Consider the following 27,847-nt stretch of genomic DNA (forward strand, 5'->3'; position numbering starts at 1 on the left):
TGTGTATTTATGGAAAAACTTTTTTTTTAATTTTTTTTCTCCTGCTGTTGGCAAACGTCCAGTTGGATAGACACCAGCAGAACAGTATTGTTTTTCAATAGTCTGCTTCTGTGACATTTGTAGTGAAGTGTTTCATTTACTTCATTTATGTAGGCAATTTTGTGCTGTTTCAATCTCTAGACATTTGGAAATGTTGGAAGAGAATCACCCACATTATGTAATTATGCCTACATTACATTTACATTATGCTTGTAAAGCTTCAATTGCACAGTAAGTCATAATAGTCATTTTCGATGTCAGAATCATTCACCAGGCTCATTTTGTGTTTGTGTTGGAGAAAGAAAAAAAAAAGTCTCATCAAATATACAACTTGGAAATTCCTGCCCAGACATTCTTCACAATATATTCTGTATATCTAAGGCTCACACAGAGGGAGTGAAGAGAGGTTAGCCACTGGTTTGTGTACTAAACCAACGTGGCCAATAATGTAATTGCAGTCTCTGACCTCTGCTTCCTTCCCCATCAGGGTCAGAGCTCATTGAGTACATGTTCTGCACACTTTATCTGAGGTTGAATACACACATATGCCTCTTTAAATAATTATGAAACCGTAATATTTCATGTGCCAATGGGAGCAAAAATGGCTTCTTCAGACTTTCAGATTGCACATCAGGCAAATTTACTGAAAAACTTTGTCATCTGGGTTTTAACTAGGTCTATCAAATTGGAGAAAACAGTTATGTACAATGTGATAGTGTGTTTGACTAGATAAAGATTAATTGATTACATTTTGAACAAACAAGAGAAGGGGAAAGGGCTTTTTTTGGGTCTATAACCACACTGCCATAGAAAATACATTTTACAACCATTTGCTTAGCTGGTAATTGGTCTCATGATGAAGATTAGCCATGTAGACATGGACTTTGAGTTTGTTTAGTTGGTTTGTTTTTGTGCTTTCAATCACCTACATTTGTAATGCCATCCTGAAATAAGCAAGTCAGCTTAAAGTGATAGTTCACCCAAAAATAAAAATTCTCTCATTTACTCACTCTCATGCCATCCCAGACAAGTATGACTTACTTTCTTCAGCAGAACACAAACAAAGATCTGTCAAACAAACATCTGAGAGTCACATGTGTTGCCTGTTTAGTTTCACTTTCACAAGTCTTACACATCTGGGATGGCATGAGTGAATGATGAGAGAATTTTCTTTTTGGGTGAACTATCCCTTTAATGACGAACCATGACTGAATTTTCATTATAGTCATAATGAAAATCTACACTGGTTTTCTGATGAATGTGTATATGTGCTTACTGCTTGCACACTAACATAAGGGATAGACCTCATGCTACATAACAGCTAGCCAGACTGCCCCCAACATCCACCCAAAATATTGTTGTTCCAAATGCCCAGTCCTCAATATTTCATAAACCACATGCAACGTGTACTTTATTGATCTCTGGATTAGGTAATCTTTTCTTGTGTGACGTGATTTATTGATGTGGTGGACTGTATTGAGATTTTTGGTACAGTATTGATAAATTAAAGTCCAGCTTCCCACCCTACTGGAGCTTTTGATTAGATTATCAGTAAAAAGGAATCTGGTCAGATATATTCTGGTGGACCAGAGACCAGAGTTAAGATTACACAATCAACAAACATCAGGTCTTTGACAAATATTTTTGAACACTCATGGAATCTAAAATGCTTACAACTGGTTAAAAATTGGGGAAACATATTATAGATTTAAAAAAAAAAAAACACTCAACAAAATCACACTCATCTCCTTGAATTACAACAACCCCTTGCTCAAGTTACACAACTATTGTAAGTAAATTTGACTCACACACTCCACCCAATGGAGCTGCCCATGTATTCCTTCCTCTATCAGTATATATAATCCAGTAAACTGTGTGATTTAAACTGGGTCTTCTGTGTGAATTTGAATCTCTCTGTGAATTTTCAAGGAAAAGGGTAAAGAAATATATATCAATTGGGGGGAAATAAGTAAATAATAACAAAACAGAACTTAAAATAAATCAAATTATAAATGTAGGTGTGTACAAAATATATTTTTTTATTTACTTCTGCTTATTTATGTGTTCATAACCAGCAGAATCAAACAAGTAGCTGAAGAATAGCTGAAAGTTGCATGATACACTATGTCAAGTAGTGAAACAGAGAATACTGTAGAGCAGGAGAGCACTCAACTCTTACCAAAGGAGAGGAACTTTGCAAGCAGTCAACCCCTGATAAACTTCCAAGCAAATCAAGACTTTATGGAGGACCAAGACAAGGATCAACACAATGAAAGGTAAAGCTAAACATGCTGAATCTATATTATATATTTATAATAAATATATAAATATCCAAAATAGACAGAGCTAAAACTTTTTTCTTGAAACACAAAATTCATTCAATACATACTGTTTATGGCATTATATGTTTATAGTAATATTACATTTTTACAGAAAAAAAATTAACTATTATAGAATACTTATTCAATGTCTCATAAACAATAGATATAATCTACAAACATAATTTTGTACAATAGTTCCCAAGATTGTATCCTCTGGCTACATAGTGTAATTTTGGTAAATGTCAGATAAGGATTGCTTGCATATTGCAAATATAGAATGCATGCAAATATGAAACAAATATTTGTGTTCTTGTAAATATCTAAACTCTATATTATATTTTTAGTTACATTTGATGTCTTTGAAGAATGGTCTAACAAAATGGCTAGCATTCTAGCCACTTTTGAACACTTCCAAGAAATGGAATATTTGTTGGCACGTCTATCTGTAGTGTGCAGAAAATGTCACAGATGCCAGACAGAAAGTCAATAGCTGCTCTCTCCACAATCCACAGAAAAGGATATATAGATGGTGAGATAGTCGTGGGTTGTGGCATGCCTGTCACTGACCATCTTGTGGTGGCTGTCATGTCACTTGCCATCTGCATTGTTCCACTTTAAATTTGTTGTAAATAATCACTGTGGATACAAAAATATCTTTTGGGGTTTTATTCTGATGGCTGCTTTAAAAAAAAAAAAAAAACAGTGGTCGATGGGGCTGTATATATATATACATATATATATATATATATATATATATATATATGTAGTTCCATATTTCATTTTGTAGCTCATATTTAGAATAATTTTTTTGTAATTAATTTCCTTATATGTATATATATAAGGAAATTAATTACAAAAAAAAAATATTCTAAATATGAGCTACAAAAATGAAATACAGAAATGAAATATGGAACAACGAAATACAACAAATGAAATACGGTAGAGGCTAATGTCAAAAGAAAATACAAACAGTGCACAATACAAACCTTACCATAAGCTTCAGCATGCATCACCTTAATACATGTTTATATAATTCAGAGCACCCTATGCACTTAAGTACTTGTTCAAACCACTCAAAGCATCTTACATTTATCTTACAGTATTTTATGCATTTAACACATGCATCAATCACTCAAATCATTTTATGTATTTTTAACCAGGCTTTAAAGACACGTATACCATTTTAAATACTACATTTCTCATTACACATATTTTCACATATAACATGTATTACACTTATTCACTAAAATGGAAAAAACTGGGCTATACATCGTTAAATAAGATAGTCCCAGTCCTTGCATTCTATACACATGCTATACACATGCAATCCATGTGCATCTTTCAAAAATGATCCATAACAAACACTCAATTTTAACATACGACTCTTGTGAACACATATTTAATGTAATTTACCCAAATAATTATCAACCAAAGAAACAAAACCTGGAGCTCTCTTGCACAATGTATGTTTTCATGTTCCCTATCGAGAGGTCTCTCCTATTGCGTAAGAAGCTTAAGAGAAATATTGTTATCAAAGTATTTCCCCAATTTAATAATTGCACCCCATCTGAAAAACTCCCCTTTATTCTGGGCGAAAAAGCTGAATGTGCAAATATAGCAGCAAGATATGTAGCATCCTGTCATCTCCTGAGGGACAACCAGAACTAAAGAATGAACATCCATAAATATATTATTAACATTTTTATTTAACCCCCACTCACACCACAAACCTCTCACTACACATGAATGTAGATCATGTTTAATTCAGTTTATATAGTTCATCAGTTAAAGTTAACTTGAAACATAATTAATCATAATCATTTTTATTATCTGTTTTTCTTTAATGTTTTTCAATGTTTTTCCTTATATTATATTTGCTTGATCAAATCCAATTTCAATTGTTCTAAACTATTTTATATGTTGTTTTAAAAAAGCTTTGGCAATACAAAATGTACTTTTGTCATGCCAATAAAGCAAACTGAATTGAATTGAATTGAATATTGAAGTCTTTATGTAAAACGCATTGCAGCTGCACAGCAGACAGTGATGAGCGAGGCAGCTCGGTCATTGGCTGTGCTGCGGCAACTGCTCGAACCAGTGACGGGGCGACTTAGAACGCGCGACAAATGGGGGCGCGTCCCGCATTCGCGCGCCCAGAGCCTGCTGAAATTAGCATATGAGGGCTATATAATGAACGTCCCGTCATGCCAGTTCTTTTAGATTTAATCTCCTTCAGCGAAGACCTTCTCTTCGCCGGATCCTCCAGATTTTTGGAGTCTTTCGCCGCTGTGGACAAGCTTACAGTGGGACTGCTGAGAGGACGCCAGCATCTTTAGCCGCCTTCGAAGCCTTCTGCTACGCCATCCGGCGCACATCGCATATCCTTTACTGAACAAGCGTTCGCCCCCGCAACGCTTTTAAGAGTAAAAGAGTTATTTTCCAGGCGTTGTTTCAAATGCCTTCAGCCTGCGCCTCGTGCAGAGGCCCTCTTTCCGACGGAGATCAGCACACCATCTGCACTCACTGCCTGGGTCTGGACCATGCAGAAGCTGCACTCATTCAGGGCGGATGCCCTGAATGCGACTCCTTGGGCCTCGCCGAGCTGCGCACTCGCTTTGCCGTTTTCACCGCAAGCGAGCCGGCTGCCCCTGTGCTGCCACCTCTTTTCGAGCCGCGCAAGAAAAAGCGCCGCTCACAGAGGCTGCCAGAGCACCCCGACTCCGGTGATGTCACGCCGGCTCAGTCCCCGCGGGCATCACCGCTACCAGATGTCTCCCCGCCGCCGGTCCATTTCGCGAGGGTGGACCTGCACCCCTCCAACAAAGCGGTGGGTCTCGTCTCGTTCGGCACATCAGGGGACGACGACGGAAAGGATGACAGCCTCTCTCTTGACGCTGCATCCGACGACTGGCTGGGCTCGTTCGACCCCGCGCCATCGGCATCAGCGGACACGAACGCGGGCACCAGCATGGACTCGGAGATCGTCCGTATCCTGTCTAAGGCCGTGGAAGACCTCGGGCTCGACTGGTCTTCTCCGGAAGAACCCGCCCGCAGCCGGCTGGATGAGTGGTTCCTGCAGGGGCGCCGGCAGGCCCCCCGACAGAGACCCTCTCCTTTCTTCCCTGAGGTGCACGACGAGCTCACAAAGTCGTGGAAAGCCCCGCTCTCGGCTCGCCTAAAGCCTTCTTTCTCTTCTTCGCTCTCCTCAGTGGACGGCGCGAGAGAAAGAGGCTACGAGGCAACTCCGCCCCTAGAAGAGACTGTGGCCAACCATCTATGCCCACCCTCCACCGCTGGATGGAAGGCCAGAGCTTCTCACCCATCGAAGCCGTGCAGAACCACATCAGCTCTCACCGGTCGCGCATACGCCGCCGCCGGTCAAGCTGCGTCAGCGCTGCATTCGATGGCGGTTCTACAAGTGTTTCAGGCCAAACTTCTCCACTCTATGGACGAGTCTGGACCTGAACTCGACGCTTTTAAGGACCTGTGCAGTGCTACGGACGTAGCTCTGCGAGCCACAAAGGCCACCGCCCAATCCATTGGCCGGGCCATGGCTAATTTGATCGTCCTTGAGCGCCATCTGTGGCTAACGCTAACGGAGATGAAGGACGTGGATAAGGCACCCTTCCTTGACGCACCTGTCACTCCGAGCGGCCTGTTCGGACCTACGGTGAGAGATTTCACGGAGCGCTTCACTGAGGCGCAGAAGGATTCGCAAGCTATGCATCACTTCCTGCCTAAGCGCTCCAGCTCATCTCAAAAACCGCCCCTGCAGCAGCAGCGAGCCAGGGCAGAGCCGCCCGTCTCCCAGCCGAAGAGCAGACCTGAAAAGGACGCTCGACGCCGCTCGCGTTCCGCTGGCCAAAGAAAGCCGCAGGAGCAACGAGGCCCTCGACCCAGAATCACCCTGAACACAGAGCCTCGTAAGTCTTCCTAGCAGCAGGAAGAAAGAGAGGGAGTACGCGTCTCGCAAATGCCGGACCGCTCCTCACGAAACATTTAAAACATTACCCAGTCCCCTTACAGGCGGCTGGAAATGTCTATACAGCAGTCAATGGGCCAGTCATAAAACTCGCTCACCTGCAATCAAACGCCGTTTTCACGGTGACACACAGAAATCACCAAAAGAGTCATTTTCTGCCTGTGTCACTAAGGGTTCACATGTCCACACTAAAGTGCGCATTCCCACATATCAATACGGTCCAAACAGTGCCAAACACCTCCCCAGCTCAGGCTGGATGTCTCAAAAATGTAGATTGTGTGCCTATTGTCATGTACGCACCACTACACACAAGCACTGTTCCCACAGTTATAAACACTTCCCCAGTAAAAACGGGAAGTGCTATATGGGTAGCGCGTGTGCCTGCCGTATTGCACGCACCCCTACACACAGCTACCCACACAGTTTCAAACAGCTATGCCGCAAACATCACAGATGCAATGCGCGAGCTAAGAAACTCCCCGCTAAATGCGGAAAGCTTTATGAATGTGGCGCGCGTGCCCATAATGATGAATGCACCCCCACTTCCAAACACTGTTCATACAGTTTCAAGCACCTCTCCGACTCATGCTGTGAGCATTCCGGAAATAGCGCATGTGCCTGTACTCTCACACGCACCTCTGCACTCGGCATTCAATACGGCTGCTCAGCGCGCACCTGCGCCTCTGAGAGCCGTAGATTCTGTGTTAGCACAAAGCGATTTGCCGGCGGGGCCCATACATCACTGCGACACGCCCCCAGCCGGCATTCAGCCCATATCTGTGCGAGCAGAAGCCTGGGAAAAAATCCCAGACATGCCGAAATGGGTTTTGAACATAATAAAACATGGATACTCACTTCAATTCGCTCGCAGACCACCCCGCTTTTCAGCGGTGGTCGAGACGAAAGTGAGGAAAGATGTGTCACATGTTCTACGCACCGAGGTGCTCAAACTGATAGAGAAGGGCGCTATAGAAACTGTTCCTCCCTCTTTGAGCGAGGCGGGTTTTTACAGCCGCTATTTTCTCATCCCGAAAAGGACGGTGGCCTTCGCCCCATCCTGGATCTCAGACATCTGAACAAAGCGTTAATGATTCGCTCGTTCAGAATGTTAACAACCAAACATATCCTCGCGCAAGTTCGCCCGGGATTGGTTTCTATCAGTGGATTTGAAAGACGCTTACTTTCACATCCCGATAGCGCCTCACCACAGGCCCTTTCTGAGATTCAGCTTTGAGGGACAGTCATACCAGTACACAGTACTAGCATTCGGCCTATCATTGGCCCCCGTACATTCACGAAATGTATGGACACGGCACTTTCCCCTGAGACAGCGGGAGTGCGGATACTGAATTACCTCTACGATTGGCTAATCATAACACAATCAGAGGTTCAGTTAATGACACACAGATCTTGGACTATCAGCCATTTACAATGCCTGGGTCTGAGAATAAATTTTGCAAAGAGCGTGCTATCCCCAGCCAGAATATTTATTTTCTGGGAATAGTGCTAGACTCAGTGCAGATGACAGCGTGCCTCTCAACAGAGCTGCGCTCTCTATTCGACGCCTTGCAACATCGTTCAGAACGGCGCGCACGCCCCGTCAAACGATTTCAGAGAATGCTCGGTCTCATGGCCTCGGCATCAGCTGTACTCCAGCTAGGATTGTTGCACATGCGTCCTCTCCAGCGCTGGCTCAAGAGCCGTGTCCCCACTCACGCGTGGCGCTCGGGCCACTTTTTGATCAGAGCGAATCACGGCTGTATAAAAGCCCTGACGCCCTGGAAAGCCATAAACTGGTATCAAACTGGCGTGAGTCTGAGCATGAATACGCGGAGAAAAATGATCATGACAGATGCCTCCAAAATAGGATGGGGGGCCCTTTACGAGGGCAGGCCTGTTTCCGGCTTTTGGTCAAACCCGGAAAAGCGCCTACACATAAACTGTCTGGAAATGAAAGCGGTCGCCTTGGCTCTCAGAGCCCTGCTTCCGTACCTGCAAAACAAACACGTCCTGGTCCGAACGGACAACATGATGGTAGTTTCGTATATAAATCGCCAAGGTGGACTCAGGTCGAGCTCCCTGCACTCTATGGCCAGGGAGCTCATCCTATGGTCACAACACCACCTGCGCTCGCTAAGGGCAGCGCACGTGCCAGGCGTCCTGAACCAAGGAGCGGACATGCTATCCAGAGACAAAGTTCTCCCAGGAGAATGGTCTCTCCACCCTCTGACGGTTCAGTGGTTATGGCGAACCTTTGGTGAGGCAGAGGTCTACCTCTTCGCCTCCAAGGAAAACGTGCACTGCCCTCTCTTCTTCTCAAAAGCACGGACGCTTCGCCCAAGTTTGGCCGAGCAGCCCTTGTATGCTTTTCCCCGATCGCGATGCTGCCTCAGGTCATCAGTCGGATCAGGGAGGTGAAATGTGCAGTGCTCCTGGTAGCCCCACTCTGGAAAAACCAGATGTGGTTTCCAGAGCTGGTACAGATGATGCAATCTGCCCCATGGCCGATTCCGCTGAGGCAAGACCTCCTCGGACAGGCCAGCGGGATGATTCTTCATCCCCACCCCGATCTGTGGGCCCTCCATGCATGGCCCCTCAACGGGTTCCCGAGAACCTCCCCAGTGGAGTTCTGAAAACCATTACTGAGGCGCGAGCCCCTCTACGAGGCTTTGTATGCCCAAAAGTGGAAAGTGTTCAGTGACTGGTGTGATACCAAGAGCTTGAACCCCAAAACGTGTGAGATACCAAGTGTACTCGCCTTTTTGCAGGAGCTGCTGGAGGCGGGCCGCACACCCTCCACGCTTAAAGTCTATGTGGCTGCCATAGCGGCGTCACACAATCCTGATAAAGGACATTCATTAGGAAAAAACGATCTGATCGTTCGTTTCCTAAGAGGCGCTAGGAGGATGAACCCTCCTCGCCCACCTTCGGTGCCGATCTGGGACCTGGCCACGGTCCTGGACGCACTCAAAGGTGCCCCGTTCGAACCTCTCCGAACCGTGCACCTCAAGCAGCTCTCGCTCAAAACCACGCTCTTGCTGGCACTCGCTTCAGTTAAAAGAGTGGGCGACCTGCACGCGCTGTCATCAAGCGCTGCTTGCCTGGAATTTGGACCTAACGACTGCAGAGTTGTCCTTAGGCCAAAGCACGGGTATATTACTAAGGTGCTCTCTACACCCTCCAGAACACAGGTGATATCTCTGGCAGCGATATCGTCCTCAGCAGACGAAGGTGGTGCAAATTTACTCTGCCCGGTCAGGGCGCTCAGAGTATATTTGGAACGTTCTGCCCTGTTCAGACAGACGGAACAATTATTTGTATGCTTTGACGGCCGAACTAAGGGTCTCGCTGTCTCAAAGCAACGAATATCGCGCTGGATAGTGGATGCTATAGCGCTAGCTTATGGAGCCAAGGGCCTTCAATGCCCCTTAGGCGTCAGAGCTCACTCTATGAGGAGCATGGCCCCCTCGTGGGCATGGTCGAGTGGGATACCCATTGAAGATATTTGTGCGGCGGCAGGCTGGGCCTCGCCTTCGACATTTATCAGGTTTTATAACCTACAGGTCCCCTCACTGCATTCCAACATTCTATCAGTCTGACTGTGGAATGAACTGGAGTATGTATATGCTGGGCATCATCTCCTCCCTTATAAGGTCCGTCTCTGACCGACTTAGAGGGTTTATTATGCGTACCAGTACACAAAAGCTCAGTACATGAGATATGTGCTTGTGTTTGTACAAGGAGCGCCCCACCTTGAAGGCAAGGGCGCCCTGTCATACATTACATTTACATTTACATTTATTCATTTGGCAGACGCTTTTATCCAAAGCGACTTACAAAAGAGGAAGAACATCAGCGAATCATCTTAGGGAGACAGTGGTACAAAAAGTGCCATATTACAAAGTTTTACTATCATCATAATAGTATACAAAACAGATTTAAGTGCAACAAGAAATGTAAATATTTTTTTTTTTTTTTTTTTTTTTTTTTTATTATTATTGACCGGTTAAGTGCTTTTGGAAAAGATGTGTTTTTAGCCGTTTTCTGAAGATAGAAAACCCCACTATACCCCACTATATAGCTCGCCGCTGGCCGGCTCGTGGAATATCACTTTGCTTTAAGGCTCAGGCACCTGCCTCTGGCTTTATAGAGCGAAGTCAGCAGGCACGGCGTATTACATGGTGTTCCCATAGCGTAAGCTACTTACGCAATAGGAGAGACCACTCGATAGGGAACGACTCGGTTACTAACGTAACCTCGGTTTCCTGAGAGAAGGGAACGACTATTGCGTAAGCTGCCGTGTCTGTGCTTGGTCAGTTCGCTTCAGTCGATTGAACCTAAAAGAACTGGCATGACGGGACATTCATTATATAGCCCTCATATGCTAATTTCAGCAGGCTCTGAGCGCGCAAATGCGGGACGCGCCCCCATTGGTCGCGCGTTCTAAGTCGCTCCGTCACTGGTTCGAGCAGTTGCCGCAGCACAGCCAATGACCGAGCTGCCTCGCTCATCACTGTCTGCTGTGCAGCTGCAATGCGTTTTACATAAAGACTTCAATATTTCTCGAGAAACTGAGATTTCCCATAGCGTAAGCTACTTACGCAATAGTCGTTCCCTCCTCTCAGGGAACCGAGGTTACGTTAGTAACCGAGTCGTTTCTAAACAGCACACATTAGTAGTGGGAAGTTCGGATCATTTTACTGACTCGGATCTTTGAGTCTCGTTCAGCAAAATGAACGAATCTTTTTTCGAGTCATTTCGTTCATTTCAGCAGAATATAATTAAATGTCATGTTAAATAGCCCAAAACATCAAGTAGTCTACTTACGAAAATGTTGATTCAATTTGAAATAAATAAATAAATAAAAATAAACTATAGGGTAATGCAGCCAAAGCCAATTTATAAGAAACCGAAATGTTAATTTATTAATTGGGTCTTAAGTTTAAGCTATTGCAGTTAGTTCACCTCACCTCCTTTTTCTCCGCCTCTTGTGTCATCGGGTTCGAACTTCAAAACGTTAAAAACACTTAGTTGTCGATGTCGACTCGTCAGTGTCTGTGTGTGGGCCGTGTGGTGTGACACAGCAGCCAATGCACTCACTGACTGCATGCACATGCAGCATACCGGTCCGGATCCGGAAAGATAAATGATTAGTTCAAGTCTCGACTCTCGAGTCTTCGGGTTTGGGTTCGGCCGGGTCCGAGTCTTTCGTTCTTCCTGTCAGTCCCATAGAGACTATGCTGTCAGTACCGGAAAGAGAAATGATTAGTTCGTCTCTTCGGTTCGAGTCGTTCGTTCTTCAAGTCAGACTCACAAACCCATAGCACAGCACTACTTCATGTACCTTATGCGATGTTGCGCGCATGCGCGGTCAACACAAAATGAACGAATCACTCTCTGAGACAACTCGGTAGTCCCGAGTCATATTAAAGATTCGTTCAAAATGAACGAATCGTTCATGAACGACACATCACTAGCACACATTTGTGTAACAAGAGATAGAGCGGAACTCTTTGAGGGACCACATACAGTTTATGACTAGAGTTAAATTGACATTTCTTTACTTGGCTACATATGTAAAGCTATTTTTAATATCAGCTTCTGATAAAAACGGATTCCGTTTTTTTTTTTACCTCTATATTGGTGTGCAGTCTACGGAGCCCCCGAAGTGACCTGTGCAAAAAAAAAAATCTAAGAGACTTTCGCGTCGCGACGAAACTATCGCGTGCGCACGAGATACTATCGCGTGCGACGACGAAACTATCGCGTGCGCACGAGATACTTTCGTCGCGCACGAGAAACTATCGCGTCGCGCACGAGATACTATCGCGTGCGCACGAGATACTTTCGCGTGCGCACGAGACTATCAGCGTCGCGCACGAGATACTATCGCGTGCGCACGGAACTATCAGCGTCGCGACGAGATACTTCAGCGTCGCGACGAGAACTATCGCGTCGCACGAGAAACTATCGCGTCGCGCACGAGATACTATCGCGTCGCACGAGAACTATCGCGTGCGCACGAGATACTTCAGCGTCGCACGAGAAACTATCGCGTCGCGCAGCGTTACAGTTTCGGTGTGTGTATAGCTCTTTAACGATTAGCGTCATTGCCATCATTCATTTACTCAAAGATACTGAGAGCATGGATGCGCATGAATTTATAGAGATATATTTTAAACTTGGCCTTCAATACAAAGACATTACTGTCTATGACATTTGTAATACTGTCATGGCTGAGACACGCTTTGATCTGCCAAAGGACACTAATCAAGCAATAGCAATAGACTTGTACTTGCATTTAACACGAGAACTACCGAATTATATAACTACTAGAATGGCCATAGTGATCATTCTGACCGTTAGACTGTACCAAATGTCATGTCATATTTACATTCGACACTTCTATTGAGGTTTTAGAATGAAGCTTCTAATGTCTGTTGTCATATTTTATATCGTCATCACCCTAAAAATGTATTGAATAAAATAGAATAATATGGATCAAATGGAGCATGCTAAGCATGAGATAGTCCTACATAATACGATCTTTTTTTGTAATATATAATAGTGCTAGACTATACACAAACATAGGCCTATATATATATTAGCTGCTATAGATGCCCCGGAGGAAGGTGCCTCGCTTTACAGCAAGTTTTTTCACTGGAATCAAAATCCATGAATAAATGAATCTGTTATATTAATAATAAACACCAGGACACGAAATTTTAATTCTAATGAATGTGAAAATGTATTAGTTCATCGACAACCACAGAACTTGCTATTGTAGCTGATTGATACAAATTTGATTATTTATATTCTTTGTAAAATAAAAACAAATCAATACAATAGCTTATAAAAACATCAGCAATGTGTATTTCAATGCATAGTAAAAACCTTAGACATGTATGAAACACATATTATAACCCAACATGGCCAAAGCGGTTAATAAAGAATATAAACATTCGCTAAACTGTGGGAAAACTGATTTAGAAAGCAATATTTGTTTTACTGTGAGCAAAAATATCATGCTGTAAAACTATAATGAAAATAGTATGCTGTAAAATCATTATGAACGAATTCTCCTAAAAGTGGGCTCACTTGAACAAAAAAGGGGCCCCCATTTTAGGAGAATAATTTAATATAAATAATCAAATTTGTATCTGTAATCAGCTACAATAGCAAGTTCTGTGGTTGTCGATGAACTAATACATTTTCACATTCATTAGAATTAAAATTTCGTGTCCTGGTGTTTATTATTAATATAACAGATTCATTTATTCATGGATTTTGATTCCAGTGGTGGCTGCATAGGATTGTTTCCAATTTCCAATAACTCCAGAGCGTTGTAAAGTCCAAAAGTCAACATGTTTTGAAAAAGGATAGATGTAATAATTTCCAAAATTCACAACATGTTTTTATCTAACGAAATATTCCGCCTCAATCCATGTTTGTTGGCGTTTAGACTTTCAAAACCCTTTTCACTGTGGTGGAAAAAAACTTGCTGTACACAAAGCCAGGCACGCACCTTCCGGGGCAGTCTAGCAGCTAATATATAATATATATAGGCCTATGTTTGTGTATAGTCTAGCACTATTATATATTACAAAAAAGATCGTATTATGTAGGACTATTCATGCGTTAGCATGCTCCATTTGATCCATATTATTCTATTTTATTCAATACATTTTTAGGGTGATGACGATATAAAATATGACAACAGACATTAGAAGCTTCATTCTAAAACCTCAATAGAAGTGTCGAATGTAAATATGACATGACATTTGGTACAGTCTAACGGTCAGAATGATCACTATGGCCATTCTAGTAGTTATATAATTCGGTAGTTCTCGTGTTAAATGCAAGTACAAGTCTATTGCTATTGCTTGATTAGTGTCCTTTGGCAGATCAAAGCGTGTCTCAGCCATGACAGTATTACAAATGTCATAGACAGTAATGTCTTTGTATTGAAGGCCAAGTTTAAAATATATCTCTATAAATTCATGCGCATCCATGCTCTCAGTATCTTTGAGTAAATGAATGATGGCAATGACGCTAATCGTTAAAGAGCTATACACACACCGAAACTGTAACGCGTGCGACGCTGATAGTTTCGTCGCGACGCTGAAGTATCTCGTGCGACGCGATAGTTTCTCGTGCGCACGCGAAGTATCTCGTCGCGACGCGATAGTTTCGTCGCGACGCTGAGTATCTCGTGCGACGCGATAGTTTCTCGTGCGCGACGCGATAGTATCTCGTGCGCGACGCGATAGTTTCTCGTGCGCACGCGAGTATCTCGTGCGCACGCGATAGTTTCTCGTGCGCACGCGATAGTATCTCGTGCGCACGCGATAGTTTCTCGTGCGCACGCGATAGTATCTCGTGCGCACGCGATAGTTTCTCGTGCGCACGCGAAAGTCTCTTAGATTTTTTTTTTTTGCACAGGTCACTTCGGGGGCTCCGTAGCAGTCGACAAACTTTAAGAAAACAGATCTGCTGTGTTCTTAGAACTCATGTATTTTACTGAAGTCAATAGATATGTAGACACACTTTTTTATACATGTAAACGTATGGACGTTATTGAAACTCGTTATAATTATTATAAGACTATTATTGTTGTCTTTTGATAAAAGTCATGCTCAGCAGCTCACAAACTGTAAGGAAATTATAGATTTGCCTTGTTCTTATAATGCTTAAAACCTCTACTAAAATATGTCTACAGACATACATATTTTAAAGGATTACAATTTTCTTTTGATCATTGATTAAGTGGCTAACTCATTTTACACAAGACACTCATTTGTCACCACCTTCTGGCATCAGCAGAAATGATCACTGAATGAATCATTAAATTTATCTGAACAATTTTGGTGAACATAGTCAAAACACTCGAGCCACTTGGATACATTCAAATCCCACAATGCACAAGCACTAAGTAAAATAATACATTTGTGCACATGCACAATTGCCATTGTTTTAATTGATTAAATAATTTATTCAGGACCAGCTTGTACTCAGTCTTTTATTATCATGTGTGAAACAGAAGCAAGTGCTCCACAAGATGCCCTTTATTTTTTGCAGCTAATTTAGCTACATTTTGTAATTAATTTAAATTATTTAATCTTTAGAATACTACAAATATATGTATATAAGACCAATATATTGATAGAATACGTATATCATAGCCTACTTACAGTAGGCTATATATGAATGTATATTGTAAAATATGATACTGCATTGTAAGTGTTGGGTTTGTGCGAGCCATCTACTCACAGCTGTCACACTCAACTTTGCTGATTGGCAACTTCCTCTGAATGAAATAGCTCGATAAGACGCAAAATCTCGGACTTTTCCAAAGTCACGTGCTATTTGCTTCTAATAATAATAATAAAGCTGCAGCCTCTGCTGCTATTACACGTAAATAAAAGGCACTAATAATGGAAAACACACGGGTAAAACGAGATACTGAGAAACCTTTGGTTTTGAATGGTTGGTTGGTTGGTTAATGTAAGCGCTCACGGTTGAGAGAGCCGCGCATGCGCGAGTCTGAAAAAACTTTCACTTCCCCTCTGGTAAGCGAATATCATATATCCGTGACGCAAAATTGTCACTTACAATCACATTAGTTCCAGCGGCACCTGTGTTGACTGAATCGCCCGGCATCAAGACACTAAACCGAGATAAAAAAATACGACAGAGAAGGTGAGAACAGCCAATTAATGCATTCTAAACGTTAAGGTGAATGGGCTATAATGAGCTTAAACCCCGTTGCGTTGGAAAAACTTTAGCATTGTTGATACGGACGAAGTGCAGATGCTGCCCAAGCGTCTCAATGGACATTGTAGCCGTTTAGGGAGATTTTCTAACATAAAAATTACTGACGCATTATTTGTTTTCACAATGTAATAATTTTTCTTGGCATATTCTGATTTCTTTAAATAAAACAGATAGGCCTAAATAAAAAATAAATCAGGTTAAAAAAAAATCAAGTTCGCTTATGTTGTTACATTTGGTCAATTTAACATGGTGACATTTCAATAATCTCAAATATGATAAAATACAAAAATGGGTCAGAATGAAAGCCTCTGAACAATTAATCTTGGAGTTTCAGTTTATTGCGCACAGGGTCACTTTAATTTCTCTGCTGGCCAAATTATCTTTCGATTCCCGGTAAGAATAATTAAGTTGTTTCAAAATGAATTCGTGGAGTATCAATGAAAATCTCTTGACTGATGGGACATTTATTTTAGAATGTATGAGAAAAGTGGTCTACTTTAACTAATACTCTGTTGAATGTCTTTAAGTAGGCTTTGTGTGTATGATTTAGTGTAAGGTTGATTTGCCTTATTTATATCCCAACATTGCCCATGCAACAGTGGACCTTCCTGCAGTGTTTGGTAGTCTGTTAGTTGTAGATTAATCACAGTTGGGTGTTTTATTGTCGTGTTAAAGAGTAAATTGTCTTTTACAGTTGTAACACTTAAAAATGTGATGTATTTAAAGACTTGTTTTCCTCTATTCCTCTTTGTCCAAGGGAAAGAGAAAATGATACAGCACTGACAATATTCTTTCTCTTTTTCAGTCAAGTCTCTGTGATGGAAAACACAAACTATGTGAATAAGGTCTGTGTCTTGTTCGTTTTTTGTTTATGTCTGTATGTCCATGGTTTGATGCTTTTAACACCATACATATTACAGATACCCCAAAATATATTTTCCTGATCATAAATACATTTTTGTCTGAGTGCGATAACACATGGAGGCTTGACACTAAAATGACCTCACTGAAATCTAATATGAGGATATTTGCAACTTTCAACATATACAACTTTCCCTTACTTGGTCTTATGGATAATTTTGACCCGGTTTTAAAATGGTTCTAAATGGGGCCAAAAGTTCTGCAAGGTCAAGGAAGGGTCAAATAAATGAACACTTCAATGTTGTTAGAGAAAAACCTCTTATGATAAGGGGTTACATTCACTTTGAAACTGCCATTGCATCATGACTTTTGTCTGGAATTTTTAAAGAGGGAACTGGGTAACACATGAATCCCCCAGCCACAGTGGACATTCATGCTGGTACATTTGTTTGTGTACCTTTTAAAAGTAGCTGCAATACAGAATTTCCCCATGAGCTCACTAGAAATTACAGTCCTCCAATGAGTCACTGACTTTTCAAAAGGTTTAATGAAATAAATCTTACATTTGTATAAATGATTGCCTGCATTTAAAATAATTTTAGATGGGTTATGTTAATCTGAAATGTTTGTGTATCTCTCTTTATATTCCTTAAAGTCAGATTAGGTGAAACTGAAATGGTTTGGATCTGTTGCCTTGTGTGTTTTTAGGGGAGTGTTTTGTTTGACCTCAATTGGGGACAATTGGTGTGTTGGCTGTAATTCCACATTGTCTGTTGATTTGAGAAATTCCTTTCATTCCACAAACCTGTGCTAAGCACCATCCAGATCTCCAGTTAGAGGTCATGTGAATTAAAGGGCAGAGTCCGAATCAGTGTTAGTCATGAAAGAAAAAGTACAATACCGTTTTTTGATGAGTCACTTCCTTGACACTGCTTTACTGACTATAAACACATTTTCACTGACATTTTACTTTGTTGTTGTTGCAGGAGTTTATTAGTGTATGGGTACGGGATCCTCAGCAGCACAAGGAGGATTTCTGGCACATGTATGTTGACTATGAGATCTGTCTTCATGTGAGTGCAATACTCGTATGTTTAAATGCACCTTTGTTAATAATAAATGTTGCTGCTCAGACAACTTTATTTTGGATGGATGTTTGGCTTTATGCCTGTAGATATATTTCCATGATCACATGCTAACCAATGAGAGCTGTCTCTCTGCATGCAATGAGCCTTATTGATAAATCTCAAGTGGAGCATATTTTTGTGAGAGTATTTCGTAAAACCTTTCTAAAATGGTCACATTCAATCCAAATGGACAATTGACATAAAATGGGATTTATGAATGATTAGCACCAAAATTTGTTCTGCTTGAAGGCTCAATGACTTTTAGCTTTAAATTTGAACAATTACTGCAATGCTAGAAGGAAACTGTGCTTTTAATGAGTCTCCAAGTCAAGAATTGACCTTGTTGTATGTTGACAAGTGTTTTTTTAGGGTTTGATCCTCTTCCCATGGTTCATATTTATTATGACTAATAATCTATAGCAATTATAGTTTTTACAAAAAGTTTGCACTGTTTGGCAGAACATCAAATCAAGAGAGTGTTAAGTTTATTGTATACTTCTTGTTTGTAGACCAATAGCATGTGCTTTGGAAAGAAAACTTCTTGTGTTAGGAGGAGGTATAGTGAGTTTGTTTGGTTGCGTCAGAAACTACAAAACAACGCTCTGCTCATGTAAGTAAATTTAAGGATATCACATTCTAAGCCAAAACAGCAATACAATATTACAATATATTTGCAATAAAAAAAATACAATAAAAAATCATTATGACTTTATATTGGTGTTTATTTAATTTGATGTCATTGCATGTGTAACTTGAGCTTTATGGATCCAAGCATCATCTCCCCTTGTCTTTGTTAAATCATGTTTGTTTCATCTGTAGAGAGCTGCCTAAACTCCCTCCTTGGAATCCTTTCTTCAATCTCAATAACGATTTCCAGGTCACTCAGCGGATGCAGGGGCTACAACAGTTTCTTGAGGCGTAAGTTTCTTCAGTCCCTTTGTGGCACTCTTCCTCTGGTTCTTTAATTTCATATTATCCTGATTCAAATTTTTCCACTTTGTAATCGTAATACATTTGATGTCTTATGTTTTTCTGTATTTTATTATTAATGGGTGATGTATTGTTTAATAAATACATCAGTTAATTTGGGTGTTCATTTGACTGTCACACTCATCTCAGATTAGACATGAAGCAAACAGTAGTTTTGCCACCTTGTGGATGCTCTGAGTCACATCCCTCTTACTCCACATGGAGACTGATTTAATATTTTAAGCATAGAACTCCAACAAACTTTAACTCTAAACAAAAGAAAAATATAATACATGAAATGTATATCACACACACACACACACAAGTATAGAAATTCAAATAGAAATTAAATAAAACATTTAGAATTATATTTTAACCTGAATTTCACCATGAAAACAACAATAGAAGCTGGCATGGCATTACAAACAAAATGGCACTAGATTATTGACCATTGGGGCTTTTAATGGAGAAATTTCCCACTTTGAGTATAGCCTCATCACTAATTACTAAAAATGATTTTACTCAAAGCAAGTTATTTAGTTAATTGGTTGTGTATGTGTTTGTTTATAGAGTTCTACAGACTCCATTACTGTTGTCAGACAGTCGGCTGCACCTGTTCTTGCAGTCACAGCTGAGAATTGAAAAAATGGATGCATGTGCACGGGGACAAACGCACTACACCGTTGGGCAGGCAATACAGCGATGTGTCTGTGATGCACGTTTCCCTTTGGAGGAGCAGCTTCGAGAAGAAGACCACAAAACTGGCTGGGACTCAGACTGTGACAGGTGTGTATTTATGTACCCCAACTTTTTTCAGATTATGTAAATGGCTTAAATTAGATTGATTTGGAGATGCTTTGAGTTCAGATGGTTTAGGCATGTTAAGCATGCTATGGTAATCCTTTTAAGCTATAAATACTTATTAGTTGTAGAAGAGCCCTTCTTTTGATTAATTATTAAAAATATATTGTCTGTTCCAATTAACAATATGCAGAAATTGGATTTTGTATACAAAAAATATTTGTATATGTTTCTTTACAGTACAACATCCTCTGGCTTGGGCCATAGTGTCGGACCTGCCTCATCTGTTGAAGAGGATTCCTTCCACAGTGAGAGCCTTGCACGTGAATTCCAAGTCACAATTCCTGAGACAGAACTCTTTAGCAACCAGTCTTCATCTAGCAACAAGCAGCATGTGCACTCTGTTATATAAACTGAAAAGATATCCATTCAAATGTGCACATGTTCATACATGTATACTCTGTGGTAAAGAGAGCCCCAACTGCTGCTTACAGCCTCCAAAGTTATATTTGGATGGATGATATTGAGAGGAAATGAGGTCTTGATTTTGCTTTATTACATGTTCTATTTCTATTATTTAAATGTTTGTGCTCAACACATTGAATCTTCCTCAATGTCTAAAGCGGACAACAAACATATGGAGAAAATTGGAGTCAGTTTTTTTCTTCACTGACACTTCAGGTGTAGACTGAGTTTAATATGGGCCTGTCAAAGAAGCATTTTAAATACAAATATGCTTTTGTTTAACAGATTTTAAAAGAATATCAGTAAGACGATAATGTATCCTTGACTGTTTCTTAAAATCATATTTTCTATTAGCATGGGTGCTGAAGTCTGTAAATGTATGATGAAAAGATTTTATTAAACAAATATGCTTTTATTATGATTACATAAAGCCTTAAATGAATAAATGTTTTTTTTTAAATCTTTGTCTTTAGTTGTGAATACAATCTGCTGCACATCTGAAGAAAATAAAGCATGCAAATTGCACAGCCTTAAGCACTGAAAGAATTTAACAGTTGCATAGAAGTGAATGCTGTATCACTTGACAAATTGAATCATACACAAATTATTTACAAATATAGAAACAGAGAATACAGTTTCTGCTGATGTACAAGTTTTTCATTGTTCACAAATGATAGAAACCATTATAGAAATAAAAGGTAATGTGCAAAGTATTCTATTTGTTAGAGCACAAATATGCCCATGATTTTAATTACTTTTAGATGAACATCTCTCAAAAGAACAATAAAGTTACGAATTTCAGTAGAAATTAGTTTCTTTTGGCCATATTTAAAATCAAACCAAATTTTACTTGCAAGTGTAAAGTGACTTGTAAGTATCACAACTTACTCAATACCTCGGCAATTGGGAACAATGTAAAAAATATAATAGAAAAATCAAACCGTAATAATAATAATTTGCAACATTTAAATGTTTATGGCAGTATTTCTGATCAATATATTGTATTCTTTGTAATGATGTCAAGACTTTAGACAATTAGCCAATTAGCTTCTGATAGGAGGTGTACTGAATTAGAGGTGTACCGGTGGATGTATTTTAAGGCCTACCTTCAAATTCAGTTCCTCTTTGCTTGACATCAAGAGAAAAATCAAAGGAAATCAGCCAAGACTTCAGAAACAAAATTGTGAACCTCCACAAGTCTGGTTCATCCTTGAGAGTAATTTCTAAACACCTGAATGTACCCCGTTCATCTGTACAAATACTAGTACACAAGTATAAACGCCATGGGGCCACACAGTCATCATACCGCCCAGGAAGATGCATTCTGTCTCCTAGAGATGAATGTTTGGTGCGAAAGTGTAAATAAATCCCAGATCAACAGTAAAGGACCTTGTAAAGATGCTGGAGGAAACCGGTAGATACGTATATATATCCACTGTGAAACAAGTCCTATCATTATAACCTTAAAGGCTGCTAGGCAAGGAAGAAGCCAATCCTTCAAAACTGCCATTAAAAAGCCAGAATACAGTTTGCAAGTGCTTATAGGGACAAATATATTAAGTTTTGGAGAAATGTCCTCTGGTATAATGAAACAAAAATGTAACTGTTTGGCCATTATGGCCATTGTTATTTCATTTATTTATTTTTAAAGCACAAATAAACACAACAGAAGTTGACCACTGTGCTGTACAAATGAAGAAGTATAAAACAAACCACACACAATACAGTAACAGACAATGTTGTGTTTGGAGGAAAAAGGTTGAGGCTTGCAAACTATAGAACACCATCCCAAACGTGAAGCATATGGGTGGCAGCATCATGTTGTGGTGGTGCTTTGCTGCATGAGGGACTGGTGCATTTCACAAAATAGATGGTATCATCGGGAAGGAAATGTATGTGCATATATTGAAACAACATCTCAAGACATCAGCCAGGAACTTAAAGCTTGGTTGCAAATGGGTCTTCAAATGGACAATGATCCCAAGCATACCTCCAAAGTTGTGGGAAAATGGCTTAAGGACAACAAAGTCAAGGTAGTGGAGTTGCCATCAAAAAACCCTAACCTCAATCCGATAGAAAATTTGTGGGCAGAACTGAAAAACATGTGCGAGCAAGGAGGCCTACAAATCTGACTCGGTTACACCAGTTCTGTCTGGAGGAATGGGCCAAAATTCCAGCAACTTATTGTGAAGCATGTGGAAGGCAACCCAAAATGTTTGACCCAAGTTAAACAAATGAAAGACAATGCTACCAAATACTAACAAAGTGTAAGTAAACTTCATACCCACTGGGAATGTGTCAAAAGAAATAAAAGCTGAAATAAATAATTCTCTCTATTATTCTGACATTTCACACTCTTAAAATAAAGTAGTGATCCTAACTAAGCTAAGACGGGCAATGTTCTCTACGATTAAATATCAGGACTTGTTTAAATGTATTTGGCTAAGGTGTGTGTAAACTTCTGACTTCAACTGTATACAGTGGCGACCAAGAGTTTGGAATAATTTACAGATTTTGCTCATATGGAAAGAAATTGGTACTTTTATTCACCAAAGTATCATTCAACTGATCACAATGTATAGTCATGACATTAATGTGAAAAATTACTATTACAATTTGAAAAAAAATGTCCAGAACTTCTTAAACTACTTCAGAGTTCATATAAAAAAAATCCTCCACGTGCAGCAGTGACAGCTTTGCGGATCCTTGGCAATCAGGCAATACAGTGATGTGTCTGTGATGCACGTTTCCTTTTGGAGGAGCAGCTTCGAGAAGAAGACCGCAAAACTGGCTAGGACTCAGACTGTGACAGGTGTGCGTTTATGTACCCCAACGTTTTTCAGATTATGTAAATGGCTTAAATTAGATTGATTTGGAGATGCTTTGAGTTCAGATGGTTTAGGCATGTTAAGCATCCCTTACCAAAATAAAGTATACTTCAAGTTCATTTTATTAAGTAAACTTAAGTAAAGTTAAGTAAAGTATATTTTCAAGTATACTTTACATACTAAGTGTACTTATATCAAAGTACTAGTAGCATACTTGTAAGTGTACTACTTTAATACTTCTTGGGACTAAATTGGCCCACTTTTTAGTATATAAAAGTATACTTTTATGTATACTTAAAGTGTAAGAGTAGTAAACTTTAAGTACAAAACTAGTTTACATCCAAGTTTTATTTTGTACTGCAACTATACTACAAGTGAACTTATAGATATACTGCTAGTTTACTAGTTATATACTTCTAGCCTAGTTTTTTAGTTTATGAAAGTACACTTTTAAGTATACTACTCAGCAAACTACTGGTTTAATATTTTTTATACTGCAAGTATACTTGTAAGTTTTCTTTAAGTGAACTTAACATCATACTTATAAGTTTACTATTTATATATTATATTTGCACTTTAAAGTATACTACCATGTTTCTTTTAGGTATTAGTATTTATACTTGAAATATGCCTACCTGTACTTTAAGTAGACTTGACGTTAACTCACATGTACACTACCAGTGGACTATACATAGAAAATACTCACAAGACAAATTCAGGAGTGAAAATAGTTGTTTTCTTTATAAATCAAAGTTTTCAAACAAATATTGTTTTGGATGCCCAGTTCAAACAAAGAACAACACACAGTATGAACATAATATTTAGTGTAACTGGATACCCACACACAGGTTGTACTTCTCTAGTTTTTGCCCTGTTAAATGGCAGAGGAACCACAAAACTAAATGTTCTTTTCATACAGTCTTCTTTGCAATGGCTTGCTTGACGTAGCTTTCGTTGTTGCATTTGTTTCTTATGATGCGTCTCACATCGTGCATGCTGATGTTAGGAAACTTCGACAGAGCATGGCCTGTGAGTTAAAACACAAACACAAACAAATCAAAACATTACTTTATAATAGATTTTTCTATCACACCAAATTCACCATCATGCATGCTGATGTTAGGAAACTTCGACAGAGCATGGCCTGTGAGTTAAAACACAAACACAAACAAATCAAAACATTACTTTATAATAGATTTTTCTATCACACCAAATTCACCATCATGAATTAATACAATAAAACAGTCAAAGGAGCATGTATGGACATGCAATTCAACTTGAGCCTGATTTTTATCAGATACGTTTCTGAATATTAATGTAATCTGCAAAATGCTATATTTACATGCAGCTGAAAATTTCCTTTAAACGTCTACCTTTTCATAGATTAGGGTTAGTGTTTTTAGGGCATCATCAAAGTGGCTCTTTTGTTTGCAGCGTTGTGAGATTTTTTTTTTTTTGTTGCCACATTCACAAATCTGAATTGATGATACCAGATTCGACTTTTAGAGATTAGAGGCTTTTCACATAATGTTTGTAAGGTACCATTTTTCTTCCATGTTGGAGGTAACAGTAATTGAATTGACCCACCATCACCTCCAACATGGACCACTGCAGTCATTTTGTAAAAAGAACTATGAGTAATGTGTAGGAATTTATTTTGTAATGAAATGTATTTATTTAAATGCACTCACCAACTATAGCTTCAAGTTTTGTGTTATTGAGTTGTGGCTTGGATTCCACGTTTTTGTGTGCCCCTGATTGTCTCCCCGTCAAACTTGAATTGGACAGTGTTTCCCTGCCGTAGACAAGCACAGCAAGGTCCCCAATGTAGACCGATGGATTTGCAGACCACAGACAGTTAAGCTTTCGTCTAGGGACTTTGAAATCAGAGCCTGGCACAAGAGACACCTGCAAAATAACGGAGTGATCAGTTAGTTTGCAATTGGTCATACATCGTTTTTACACAACAATGTTATGAAAATACAATCATACACATTCCCCAGGAACTCTACCTATTCATCAACTGTGCAGTATGCATATTAACCAAGTTATTATTCCCTGACCAGACAGGAAATCTGGGAGGCATTCCCACATTTCCCAGCAAAAAGATTAATTAGGGTGCAAAATGCTACTGTGCCGCGCAAGGGAGAGACTTGCCACACTGCTCTGTAGTGTCTCATTCACATTAACCTTTTCATTGGGAAATGTGGGAATGCCTCCCTGATTTCTTGTCTGGTTAGTCAATATACATAATAACCAGTTAACATGCACATTTACCACACAGTTGAATATGCAGATTTTCCAGGTAATGTGTATAGTCACCGCCAAGTCGGTTACAGATTTACTGGGAAATCATATAATTAACATTTTCCCACATGGACTGTAACATATCTATGCATGAGAGTTAGTTACCATATCATCAGACACCACTTCAGGATAAATGCGTGCAGAAGCTGATGAGTCTACAGATGCTGTGGGTGTTGACCAGGTAGATGCAGAAGTTGAGGTCTGATATGTGACTTTTTCAATTACTTCTTTCAACTTTGTTACTACTACCGGAAGCTGTGTTAAGAGAATGAAGATATAAATGATTATAAGACCAGGGTGCAAAAGCTTCATGACTTCTCAGAAGTCTCATGACTTCATGTTGAGACTAATTCCAAACATCACAATAGTCACTTAAAGAGAAAAAATACATTAGGGTGTCTGCAGGTTTCAGTAAGCTAAATATAAGACATATTAAGACTTTTTATGCCACCTGATTATATTTCATTTAAAAAATTTAAGACCAATTTTTGACAATTTTGTGCCTTTTCGAAGGCTCTCACTAATATTTAATGACCCAAGGAATCCTTCCAGTTTATATAATGACACACACCTGCAAATCACATCTCAATAGTGAAAGATTCAAAAGCTAAGGTGAGCGAGAACAGCTGTATTTTTTTATGGACCCTATAAGTTCTTAAAGGTTCACCCAAAGTAAACCTCCGTCACTGCTGCCCTGCTGACTTGGTGGATACTGGGGGAAAGTTGTCAGGGTTCACGCACTAGGCAGCATGAAGGTGTTTTCCAAATTGACTGGCAATGTTTTAAATAGATTTCAAGATACGATGTCTTGAAGTTAAGTGTTGAATGGACAGACAGCCGGACCAACTTAAATTCTTAGGCTCTGACTTTCAGTGGGGCAAAGATTTTTTCACATTCTTGAACTGCAATTTATCAGTCCAGATAGTTCCAGTTTGATTTGGTAGGTTGAATATGTATGCAATATTTTTTGATGTTGCTTTATTTTCTCTGCATTTTGTGATCTTATCTATACAAGGGCAGATTATTTGTTTCTTTAAAATCATAAAATTACCTCTCATGGCATCTAGCATCTCCTCAACATTGTCTTCTTTCAGGCTCTTGTTCTCTCTTTTAAGTTCCTTTATTTGCAGCGGTGCCTTACTCCAGTTCCTGGGCACTCCTCCTTTTCAGAAGTTGACTACACCAAAACACAATGATATAAAAAAACTCTACTGTGTCAAACACAAGATGAAATAGTCTGCATCTTCTGTAGCAGCAAAAGTCACATACAAGCTAGTACTTGAATGACTAACTTAAATAATTTACCTCTAAAGACGCTTGCTTAGCCATCAGCTCCTTCTTCAGGTCTTCAATCATTTGGTCTGCTGTCTCTTTTGAGGCACAGGTTGCCTTTTTGCTCTTTTGCTGTCAAAATGACAATTTAAAGTTTTTCAGTAGCATGGATGTGCAATAACATTGATTCTAAAAACAAATTAGTTGTTACTGGAATCAACTGTACCACAGAGAGAAAAACAAGATTTGAGGCTAAGATTGGCCAATTATTGTTTTTTCAAGTGATGGCTCTGAGGGTTTAAAGGTTTTGATGATGCACCCCATCTACAAATATCAGCTAAACAAGATTAACAGATGTTTATTTGTCAGAAATGGTGAAATACTTCCAGTATTAAATCAAACATTAACACATTTACCAACGATCATAACTATCATAAAGCAATCATAACAGTGAAAAAAAGCGTGAGAGGGAACACAGAAATGGCATTACTTTTAATTAGTGATGTAAAAATGCCAAACTGAGATGCTAAACACTGATTACATTTAAATGTGGCACAATTCTCTCACACTCTTTATGGAAGGGACAAGTTGTTGCAAATATAAAGTTATGCAAATTTAAAACAAATTCAGCATTTCATTCTTGAAAAAGAATTCCCTATTGATTGTTTTTCAATGAAGAGATCATGTGGGTCAGAACAATGGGAAGGAAGAAAGTAAGGTTTTGCTTTTCAGTTTAAGTTTTCTGCACATCAATAATGAGTGAGAGAATTACCTGTTTTGTTGGCCTTTCGTCCGCCTCTTCCACATCCTTCATCTACCTCTGTTTGGCTTTGTCTTCCTCTTGAGTGTTTGGTTCCAGATGTCTTCACCCTTTATCCCTCTTCTTGCAGAGGTCACAGTAGTTGTCTAAGTGAAAAAGGTTTGTGTTTTGAGCTCTCCCTAACAGACAGCTTGTTGGCAACTTAATGTTAAATTACCCTATATTTAAAATGATTAGCTCCCAAAAACACAGAACAGACCAAGTTATGCTAAGCCTTGAAACCATTAAGCTAGTTGACAGATTAAGCTAGCAAACTTACCCCCGAGCATTAACACCTTAAC

General features: G+C 39.8%; 1 protein-coding gene and 1 long non-coding RNA gene across 4 annotated transcripts; one reads left to right on the forward strand and one right to left on the reverse strand.

Annotated features, from left to right (window-relative positions):
* Positions 1–1,916: 1,916 nt before the first annotated feature.
* On the forward strand, positions 1,917–20,776 carry LOC127620133 (sorting nexin-10A-like). Of its 3 annotated transcripts, XM_052093238.1 has the most exons (8): positions 1,917–1,975; positions 2,118–2,315; positions 16,922–16,961; positions 17,964–18,050; positions 18,614–18,714; positions 18,924–19,022; positions 19,644–19,859; positions 20,115–20,776. In XM_052093238.1, exons 2-8 carry the CDS (start codon positions 2,164–2,166, stop codon positions 20,284–20,286), a joined length of 867 nt encoding a protein of 288 aa, XP_051949198.1. In that variant the 5' UTR covers positions 1,917–1,975; positions 2,118–2,163; the 3' UTR covers positions 20,287–20,776. The 3 variants fall into 3 exon arrangements, with proteins under 3 accessions (XP_051949198.1, XP_051949199.1, XP_051949200.1); XM_052093239.1 differs by lacking the exon at positions 1,917–1,975 and having other exon boundaries at positions 2,043–2,315; XM_052093240.1 differs by lacking the exons at positions 1,917–1,975; positions 2,118–2,315 and adding an exon at positions 15,623–16,041.
* A 5,755-nt stretch (positions 20,777–26,531) lies between these two features.
* LOC127620134 (uncharacterized) lies at positions 26,532–27,612 on the reverse strand. Its single transcript, XR_007967673.1, has 3 exons — positions 27,519–27,612; positions 26,780–26,878; positions 26,532–26,651 (listed from the first exon to the last, which is right to left on the reverse strand). It is a non-coding gene; the product is annotated as an uncharacterized LOC127620134 (long non-coding RNA).
* Between the last annotated feature and the right edge of the window lie 235 nt (positions 27,613–27,847).

Source organism: Xyrauchen texanus, chromosome 26 (assembly GCF_025860055.1).
Source record: "Xyrauchen texanus isolate HMW12.3.18 chromosome 26, RBS_HiC_50CHRs, whole genome shotgun sequence".
NCBI classification, from domain to species: Eukaryota; Metazoa; Chordata; class Actinopteri; order Cypriniformes; family Catostomidae; genus Xyrauchen; species Xyrauchen texanus.